This window comes from Phyllostomus discolor, chromosome 2, assembly GCF_004126475.2.
Source record: "Phyllostomus discolor isolate MPI-MPIP mPhyDis1 chromosome 2, mPhyDis1.pri.v3, whole genome shotgun sequence".
Taxonomy (NCBI): Eukaryota; Metazoa; Chordata; class Mammalia; order Chiroptera; family Phyllostomidae; genus Phyllostomus; species Phyllostomus discolor.
In genome coordinates, this window is record NC_040904.2 from 195,292,392 (window position 1) to 195,302,481 (window position 10,090).

At 56.6% G+C, this 10,090-nt stretch overlaps 1 protein-coding gene across 1 annotated transcript; it reads left to right on the forward strand.

The window, feature by feature from the left end:
- The first annotated feature begins 518 nt into the window (after window positions 1-518).
- On the forward strand, window positions 519-7,473 carry LOC114512754 (PILR alpha associated neural protein). Its single transcript, XM_028531792.2, has 6 exons — window positions 519-681; window positions 3,181-3,240; window positions 3,503-4,011; window positions 4,744-4,825; window positions 5,613-5,834; window positions 6,186-7,473. The coding sequence occupies exons 2-6, from the start codon at window positions 3,224-3,226 to the stop codon at window positions 6,205-6,207; spliced, it is 852 nt and encodes a 283-aa protein (XP_028387593.1). The 5' UTR covers window positions 519-681; window positions 3,181-3,223; the 3' UTR covers window positions 6,208-7,473.
- Window positions 7,474-10,090: the final 2,617 nt, after the last annotated feature.

The window sequence follows — 10,090 nt, forward strand, 5'->3', positions numbered from 1 at the left end:
AGTGATGTGACTTGAACTACTTATTTTAAAGACAGTCGGGTTGCTTTGGAGACAACGCCTTGCAGCAGGGTCGGAGTGGGACCGGGGGACCCAGTTATGGGGACAATCCGAGGTTGGTGCGAGGTCTTCGCTGCCGCCCCCACCTTGCTCCCCACTCCTCACTCTCCACCAGGAGTGAGGCAGAGTTGGGGACACAGAGTCTCAGAAACTACCTAAGGTAACCATGACGTTGGGGTGCCAGGGCGGAGAAGCCCGCCATCCAAACGCGGGGAATCAGACGGTCGCTCACCCTCCGCCGCCCTCTCCAACCTTCCACCTGGGACACAGCTGAGCACGCCTCCCGTGGTGCGGCAGCGGGAGGGTTAAACCGTGTGGCCTACCGGCGGGAGGGGGAGAGGCGGAGACCGAGCGCTCGGAGGTGCCGCGCCGAGCCCCGCCGAGCCGAGCGCAGCGCGAGCCGAGCCGAGCCGAGTCGAGCCGAGAGGAGCATCTCCCGCCGCCGCCGCCACCGTCGCCGCCGCCCCGCGCCCCAGGCGCCCGCCCCCCACCCTCTCCAGCACCCCGCTGCCGGCCACCCCCCCGACCATGCCCCGTGCCCCACCTGCTCCCGCGACCCCCCAGCCCCGCTCATCCCTGGGCGCCCGCAGCTGCCGCGCCGCCGTCGCCGCGCCAGGCTTGCAGGTGAGTGAAAGGGACCCCCACGCCCCCACCCGAGGGGGCCGGGCCCTGCCCTTCCGGACTCCGAGTGTTTCGCCTCCGAGTCTTGCGCCCCCGCCTCTCCCCGCGCGGTCCCTCACCCGAGCTCCAGCCTCCAGCCCAGAAGCGCTCCTTCCCTGCCGTGCTCTCCATCCCTCCTTCGTTCCCAGCTCCATCCTGCCCTCCTAGCGCAGTGGTCGCCGTGCCCGCGGCTGCCTCCATCCTGCCTTCGGCTCAGGCTCCTGGCATCCTCCCGCTGCGGGTTCCCCGTCTGCCGTGGGTGCTCCCTCCCTCCGAATCCCTTCGCCGACCTCCTGGTCCTCGTTTTCTCCCCCGATCTCCCGGTCCTCCTTTTCTTCCCCGACCTCCTGATCCTCGTCTTCTCCCCCGCTCTCGCTGCTCTCCAACCCTGTGAGGGGAGCACGAGCTCGTGAGACGGGTGGGCTGGGGCCACGCTGGAGATGGGGCCGGGATCCCCCACCCCAAGGTTCCCGCCCCACCCCCCGCTCGTCTCCTGCGCACAACAGGTCCGTGAGGCGTGAGGAGAGGGAGGGGGTGGCGCGCCAGCCTGGGGACTGCGGGCTTCCTGGCAGGGGCAGCTAAAGGGGGTTCGGGTCCAGAGACTGGAGTTGACGTCAGGGGGAAGGGGTGATGCACGAGGCGGACAGGCAAGTGGGTCCTGGAGTCAGCCGGCCACAGATGTCCCTGTGAGCCCTTCCCCGCTTCACTGCTTCGCTCCCACACGCCCTCCCTCCAGCTTCGTTCCCTTCCCGGCCCGCTCTCCCTTCTTCCCACCAGGCCCGCATCCCTGTCTCCTCCCGCAGCTCCACATCCCTTCACATCGAAAGAAACAATTCCCAACTCCTCCATCTTTGCTGTTCCAGGCTTCGGTCCCATCCCTTCCTCTCCTCATGTTGCCCACGGTGTTAGGCTCTCTCCTTTCCCATCCCCTTTCTCCCCAACCCTGCTCTTCTCCACCCCTTCTTCCTTCCTCCCCCTGCCACGGTCTCCTCTTCCCTTCCTGCCTGGACCTTTTCCTTCCTCTCCTGCCCTTCCCCCTTCTTCCCCTGCTCCTGTGACCCCCTTCACCCTCTGTTTCCCTCCCCGACCTTTTTAATTCATCCCGTTCTCCCTTCAGCATCCTCCACGCTTCCAGTCCCCTGTGCCCACCCCTCTTCTGTTCTCTTTCAGGACGCACTCTGGCCCCTCGCCCTGTGCTCTGCGCTGGCTTCCTCTTCACCCTTCTCCTCCCTTTTCACTCGCAACCCCACCCTCCCTTTCTGGGCCTTTCATGGACCCTTCACATCTGTCCCCACTGCCCACTTCCCCATTCCCTTCCTCAGACTTTACGATCATATTCCTGTTATTCTCGGAGAGTACTTAATGTACAGGTTTAGACCTAGAATCCAGAGGACGCAGGGTATCATATCCTCATTCACTCTGGGGAGACTGCCCCCCACCCAGAACCCTCAACCCTGAAAACATGTCCTTCCTCTTTCAAAACTAACCATCCTGATTCTCCCAGGATTCTTTCCCCAGGAGAGCTACATTTAAGGAGGTGGGCTCTCCCCATTTCTGTCTCCCATCAGAGGGCACCTATGCATTAGGATGATTAAACATTGAGCAAAAATTAGCCCTGGCTGGTGTGGCTCACCGGATTGAGTGCTGGCCTATGAACCAAAAGGTCACCAGTTCAATTCCCAGTCAGGGCCCATGCTTGGGTTATAGGCCAGGTCCCCAGTTGGGGGCGTGCTATCTCTCACACACTGATGTTTCTCTTCCTCTCTTTTTCCCTCCCTTTCTCTCTCTCTCTCTAAAAGTAAATAAATAAAATCTTTTTTTAAAATTGGCAAAAATTGTATATTATATTCTCCCACTCACCTCTCTCTTTCTCTGTCTCTCTCCTTCCATCCCTCCATCTCCTCTTCCCCTTCTCCTAAAGATGCAGATCCCTGGGGCCAATCATGAGAGAAATGTCTGGGACTACAAGTGGGGTGGGCAGGCTGGGTGCTTCCACTGCGCACACACCACACACACATTCACAGACTCACTCTCTCAGATTGACTTCCTCTTCCCTCCCCCACTTTCAGATTCCCTCCCTAGCAGTAGGTACACAAGGAATCACAAGGTTCTTTGCTCTAAATTAAGATTCAAGAAAAGCTTGGAGCTGTGGGCAGCGGAAGTGAGAAGGAAGCCTGAGAAGTGGGAGGAGACCCTGGGGTGGGGAGCTAACAGTGACCTGGGGAGTGGTGGAGAGGGGCTGGGGTCTGGACAGGGAGCCACTCTGGGAGCCTCCCCCCCCCCCGCCCCCCCCCCCCCCCCCCGACCCCAAGGATGCTCAGCAGCAGTGAATCCTGGGTGGCAGCAGCATAGCTGGCAGCCAGCAGCCTGGGAGGGGAGAGGGGGTAGAACTGGTGATGAATGAGCTGGGAAGGTACCCAGGGCAGGGAGGGTGGGGACGTGACAACCCCTTCTCTCTCCCAGTAAAGGCTGGAAATCTGGGTCACAGCTGAGGAAGATCTCGAACATGGAGTCCAGGATGTGGTAAGTTTGGCACAGCAGCGGGAGCTTGGAGGCCACCTTCCCTGAGGCCTTGGCCCTTTCCTCCCTAGTCCCACCAAGGGCCCACCGTCCCAAGGGCTAGACACTAGGAAGACAGAAAATGAGGCTGTCTTCCCAAGGCCCACCTGCTTTTGCAGAGAGACCTGGAGAGAGGCATCCGGGGATCTCTGGTATGAGCCTGTCCTTCCCACACGTAGGCCCAAGATGGGCTTCTGTCTCACCCTCTTTTTCTCCCTTTTTGCAGGCCTGCACTGCTGCTGTCCCACCTCCTCCCTCTCTGGCCACTGCTGTTGCTGCCCCTCCCACCACCTGCTCAAGGCTCCTCCTCCCCTCGAACCCCACCAGCCCCAGCACGTCCCCCATGTGCCCGAGGAGGCCCCTCTGCCCCACGCCATGTGTGTGTGTGGGAGCGTGCACCGCCACCAAGCCGATCCCCTCGGGTCCCAAGATCTAGGCGGCAAGTCCTGCCGGGCACGGCTCCCCCGGCTACCCCATCAGGCTTTGAAGAGGGGCCACCCTCATCCCAGTACCCATGGGCTATTGTGTGGGGCCCTACAGTTTCTCGAGAGGATGGGGGGGACCCCAACTCTGCCAATCCTGGATTTCTGCCCCTGGACTATGGTTTTGCAGCCCCCCATGGGCTGGCTACCCCGCACCCCAACTCAGACTCCATGCGGGGTGATGGAGATGGGATCATCCTTAGAGAGACACCTGCCACCCTGGGGCCATTCATATTCGGGGGCCGTGGGGAAGGTGAGTGGGAGTGGGGGAGGCTGGTAGGGATGTGAGGGTGGGGAGGCTGGTTGAAGACTCAAAGAGCAGCAAGAGAGGCCTTGTCTGTAAGCTCCTTCCACAAATGTTGTGCTGGCGCAGGAGGCAGGGATGAGGATGCCTCTAGCCCCCAAGCTCAGGCCCATGGGAGAAGGCAGATGTGTAAATACATGGGGATGTCAGTGTAATAAGTGCATTACTAGAGGCATGCACAGCATGTTTTTAAGAAAAACGAGGGGAGAAACTTCTCATTTCTCAGGACACTTTTCAAGAATTGACATTTGAACTGAACTTGGAAAACAGAGTAGGAGTCCATGCAGAGGGACACCGTGAGTGAAAGGAACTCAGGGTGACAGCTCAGCTCTGGGAGTACAGAGACAGGGCCAGTGGTTTGGGGTGATGCCAGGGCAGAGATGGGTGTTTCCACCCCCTGGTTTCCTTACAAAAGCAGGTTCTCCCTGGCCTTGCAGCCCCCTCCTCATCACATGTATCCAGGTTTGAGAAAGCGGAGAAGGATGTGGAAGGAAAAGAGCTAAAAATTCTGGATAAAGCTGATGAGCAGGATAAAGGGGGTGCTCTAGAAAGAGCTGGGCAATATGGATTCACAATGGCAGCCCGCTCAGGCTTACTGAACCCGCAACCCAGCTCCATTCCCGCTGCCTTGTGGCTCCTCCACCTTGAGCCTCCCTGAAACTTTCTTCCCACCCCAACCAGGTGTGGACCCCCAGCTCTATGTCACAATTACCATCTCCATCATCATCGTTCTCGTGGCCACTGGCATCATCTTCAAGTTCTGGTAAGCTGGGGTGAGGAGGGTGCTGCCAGATAAGGGCTAAATGTTTGGCTGGACGGAGGAAGGAGCAAGGGCATCAGTTTTGCTGGGGGTGGGAGAGGAAGTGGTTGATCCAAGCAAGACCTTGGGGAAAGGTAGTTAAGGATTTGGGTTGGGGCAGACAGTGAGAAACCAGGGCAGGTCCCTTCTCCCAGGGAAATAAAAGGACAATGGGAGAGGCGGGGGATTATATATGTGCACTAGGGGCTTTGGTGGGTATCCCTTGTCCCCATTTCTTCCAGAGAAGGAAGACAGAAAACTGAGCCAGTCTGTAGAGCCTCTCCTGAGGGCTGCCTGGGAAGGAGGGAGCAAATCTGGAGCTTTCTCTGCATGCATTTAATAATGGGTCACTCAGTCCTTCACACTTTACTGAGAGAATCATTAGACAAAAGTGTCCAGGTCATTAGCTGACTCTGAACTAGAACTAAACCTGCCAAGGCACAGGCTGAGGAGAGAAATGGTTCTTCTGGATATGCATGGGGGAGAAGGCAATTCTGGGCAACTCTACCTGTTGGTGGGGAGGAAGGACTATTCTGTGGATCTGGACCAGGTTGGGAGGATGGTTTAGATCCCACAGCCCCAGGGAGACAGGGTAGGAGAAGTGGTTTTATGGACACATGGTCTTAGAGGTCAGTTTCTCTGCTGTAGGGTGTTAGAGGTGCCTGAGGGAGGCTGGGGGTGACCAGCCCTGCAGGTCCAGGATGGGGCTTCTTAAATTTATGAAAGAACCTCTTCCCTTATGGTGCACCAGCTGGGACCGCAGCCAGAAGCGGCGCAGGCCCTCAGGACAGCAAGGTGCCCTGAGGCAGGAGGAGAGCCAGCAGCCTCTGACAGACCTGTCCCCAGCCGGGGTCACTGTGCTGGGGGCCTTCGGGGACTCACCCACCCCCACCCCTGACCATGAGGAGCCCAGAGGGGGACCCAGGCCTGGGATGCCCCAGCCCAAGGGGGCTCCAGCCTTCCAGTTGAACCGGTGAGGGCCAGGGCAAAAAGATGGGAGGGTGAGGAGGGGAGGCCATTTAGGTCTCTGGAACTGCGGTTGGGGTACTCCTTCCCGGGTGGGTGGGAAGGAGGTAGGCCTGGCCCTCCCAGAGCCTGTGGCTTTCCTTCCCAGCCTGGCTCCTGGCCCTCCCAAGGAGCCTGGACCTCTCCTTTCTGGGGAGACCCTTCCTTCTCCCCTCTCTGTGGATCTGTGTCCTGTTCTCATGCTGCCATTTAACTCCAGCTCTGCCCTCTTAACCTTGATTCCCTTTGTCTTGGACTCCCCTCTTGATTCTGGCTTACCCCTTGTTTCCTGACTGTGCCCTTTCCCTCTTCCTCTCAGGATTCCCCTGGTGAATCTGTGATGCCCACCCATGTTGGGGTACCACCAAGCAGGAGGCCGAGGGGCCGGCATAGCCACCGCCCCACTGAGGGTGGGGTGGCTGTGGGAGCTGGGCTGCAGGTGCTCCTGGCCTCTGCCCTTGCCCTCCACCCTGGAACACTCACTGGCCCCACAGTCAGTCCTACCTGCTCACCCTCCTTTAGGTGGGGACCTCCCATATTTGTGGTTTCTGGTCCCCCGTGCCCACCCTTGCACACTCACATGAAAGCCTTGCACACTCACCTCCACCCTCATGGGCCATTGCACACACCCATGCTGTTGTGCAGCCAGTCTTCTGCGCCTGCTCCCCATCCACCTCACTCCTCTGCTGACCCCTCACATTCTTCCTTTTGTTTCATGTTTTTCACGCTCTCCTCTCCCTGCAGTTCACGCTCATCTCAGTCACTCAGTGGTCAGTGGGCGACTTCAGCATTTCCTCTCACGTGTCTGTCCTGGCCCCATGTTGTGATGTTGCGGGTCGCACTCTCACTCTGTCTCATGAACACCCACTGACCTAGTTTCTGTGGCTCCTGCATGCTGCCCAGAGGTCGGTGGGAGGTGAGCTGGGGGCTCCTCATGCCCCTATTTGTCACGGTCCCATCCCGCTCCATGTCATGCTCTTCACTGTCCTCATCATCCCACCCTGTGGGTGCTCTCATTACCCTGAGGGTTCCCCCACAAGAAAGGAGGTAGTGAGGCCCCACACTTTTCCCCACCCCACTGCTAAATTCTGTTGTCTGGGAGATGGGTTTTGGGGAGTCACCTGCTGCACTACATGAGAAAGGGGCTCCCATTTGCCCTTCCCTTCCTCCTAAGTCCCTTTTGTCTTATCTGTCCTGGCTGTCTGTATATGTGTCACTCTCTGGAATTCAAAGCCCCCTGAGCCAGTCTTCCTCTTCCAAGCCTCCCTCAGTGCCTCCTGATTCCACTGAGGTTGGCAGGGACTGGAGGCAGCTGGTTCAAGGCCATTGGGAGCTCTACCTCCCAACCTACCCCTCCCTGTCCTGGGCTCCCTAACATCTCTCCCTCCTCCCGTCCTTTGTTCTTCCACTCACTCCTTTTGCCCCCCACCCCCACCCCTGTTTTGTCCCTACTTCTCATAATTTTTTCCACCTTCTTTCCTTATTCCTCTCTTACCTGGCTCCTATGCTGTGATATATATTTTTGTATTATCTCTTCTTGTGGTGATAATCTTGAATTCTTGTGGGATGTAAGTTTCAGAATTTTCAAATAAAGCCTTTGCAAGATACCCGAGTCCCCTGGTTCTGTCTTATGAGCCCTGTAGAATGGACAGGAGGTGAGGCAACGGGCAGCCAGGAGGGAGAAAGAGAAGGATGAGCAGAGGAGCCCCTGGAGACTCAGTGTGACCTGTGCCACTGCTCTGACCTGGGGTTGGGTTCAGGGACTTTACCTGGGGACTAGATGGAAGGAAGAGAAACTAAGGAAGCAGTGCTGAGCAGGAGCAGCCAGAGCAAGAGAAACGGGAAGAGTGGCTTGCCTGTTACTTGCCAGTGAAGGTCAAGAGAGACCATGTGAAAGGAGACAGAAGAAAAGGGCAAATTCCATAGAAGGACGGGCAGTGGAGCAAGCAAGAAAAGGGAGAAGAGAGAGAGCTGATAAGGCAGACAGAGGGGTGGAGGGTAAAAGAAGAGAAAAATGGAGCAAGGGGAAAGAGGCTGCCTTGCTTGGTTTATTTTCAGCCATGCTCCCTAACCTGCCCCCACCCAGGGTTACCCCCCAAAAGCTGTGCGGCATTGGAAGCTCTGTGGTTAACACGCACTAGCTTTCCCCACTCTGCCTGGTCTGATAGGGTATGGGGGTGGAATCAAGGGGTGTGTTTTCAGGGAGGGAACCCAGTCTGCCCAGCTGGGATCAGTCACCTCTGAGCCCTCAATTCTAGGTTTGGCTTTTGTAACAGCCCTGCAAAAGCCCACGGAACACATCAGCCTCTCAGCTGTTGCTAGGCTCTGTTGCCATGGTAACCACCCAGGTCTCATTTCTCCCCCCACCCCCATCTGTGCCCCACTTGCTCCCTGGAAATGGGGAGCTCCAGGAAGGAGAGGAGCCTGGAATGTGTGAAAAGGCGGTCTGGGCTGCCCTGGGCTGTGGATGCCTTCATGTGTTTACCTTTGCGGCTCAAAGCAGGAATGTACATGGGTTGGTAGATGTGTGTTTTTAGGTGTTGGAGCTCTTGGCTGTGTCCTCAGGGAAGTATGGTTGAGTCCACGCAGTGCACAAAGGTGAGTGGGAAGAAGGCGGCTCATTTCTCAGGACCAGAGCAGTGTGTACATTCGGGGCATGAGACTCCCTAAGAAAAGACAGACTGCTACAGAAGAAAGAAGCAGAGCCAGGCCACGGAGTGATGAACCAAATAAAAGCAGAGGTACAAGGCAAACAAGCTGCTGAGGAAGGCTCAGAAGCAATCCACTGAAAAGACCCCAGTGGGCAGATGGTGGCCTGGATGGAACCTGAGGGTGCAGGAAGAGGTGCTGACTAGGGGCGAAGTGGGGGGACACTGTTGGGGGCAGTGAGGGAGGGATCCAGGAGGATAGGAGAAGAAGCCTCAGTAACCTTTCCCTTCGTTCCCCACAGGAATCTAGTCCTTGTCCTGGGTGGGGGGGGGGGGGAAGGGGAAGGAGCTCAAGTGCCTGGAGAGCACACCCCAGCTCTATCACCTTCAGCAGCTGTCTGCAAAGGGACAGTGTGACCCTGCAGCTCATCCATATGCAAAAGGAACACATGAAGGCCCCTAATGAAGAGGGAATTAATTATTGCCTGATTAGACTGCTGTTTCTCTAAATTTAAATAGATTAAAATACACCAGCAGGACACTGGAAATCCTCACCTGTTCCCTCTCCCTAAATGCCCTCTTGCCCATGGAAAGTCGGATGGGAGAGACAGAGGAGAAAGGAGACATCTTAGTCTTCTGAGTTTTCCTAAAGGAATTACCCCAAATTAAATCACATAGTCACACTAACCGGGAAGTATCTTGAGGCCACAGGGAATGGATGCTAACCTTTTTCTCTCTCGGAACTGAAACTGGAACTAGGGTCTTGGGGGTTCTCAGAAAGCTCCAAGGAAGTGGTAGAGCAGAGAGTCATTGCAAAGTGACAGACCCAGAACATATAAACAATGGCCATACTGCTGTCTTGGTTTTTGGAGGCCACACATTACAGACACTACTGGGACCAGAGTCTCTCATCACTATGCATTACACCGTCTTCGCCTCCTGAGTTGTGTATCCAATGACTCAGCCAGGCTTCTCTTAAATGTTTTCCTGGAATGCTTACCACTGTGGCTCAGACCAAACCAGGGAATGGGGAAGCCCCCCGGAGGAGGGATCTCCTGGGCAGAGCTCCGGGTGTGGAAGTGATTCAAGATGGTAACAGTGTGCCAGCTGGAAAGCCCCAGGCTAAAATTAACAGCCCTCCTCCCCCTACACCCCACATTTATCTCTAAAGCTATTCTGTAAGGAGTTCAAAGAACTTAAAACTTGCTTCTTATGGCAAGGGCAGGAGCAGGACACAGCCAGAGACACTGAGGCCCAGAAGTGCCAGTTAATGTAAAGGGGAAAAGCACTAGAGGAGAGCCAGGACTTACAGTGATGGCTGCTATTTTGCCCCCACTTTTCTGCTTTAGCCCCCAAAGTCAAGGTTTCTTGAATCGTGGTTCTTCATCTCCTGCAGGAACTGGGTCTGGTCACACCTGAGCCCTTAAGACCTTTATCCTGCCTGCTGTTGCTACTGGGTTAACACAGACTGAGTGCAGAGCCGGGAAATAGGATAAAAAGTAGATACTTAAAACAATAAAAAGATACAATGAAGCTCTGGTGGGGGACGGGTGAAAAGTTTCTGGGTTCAATCCCT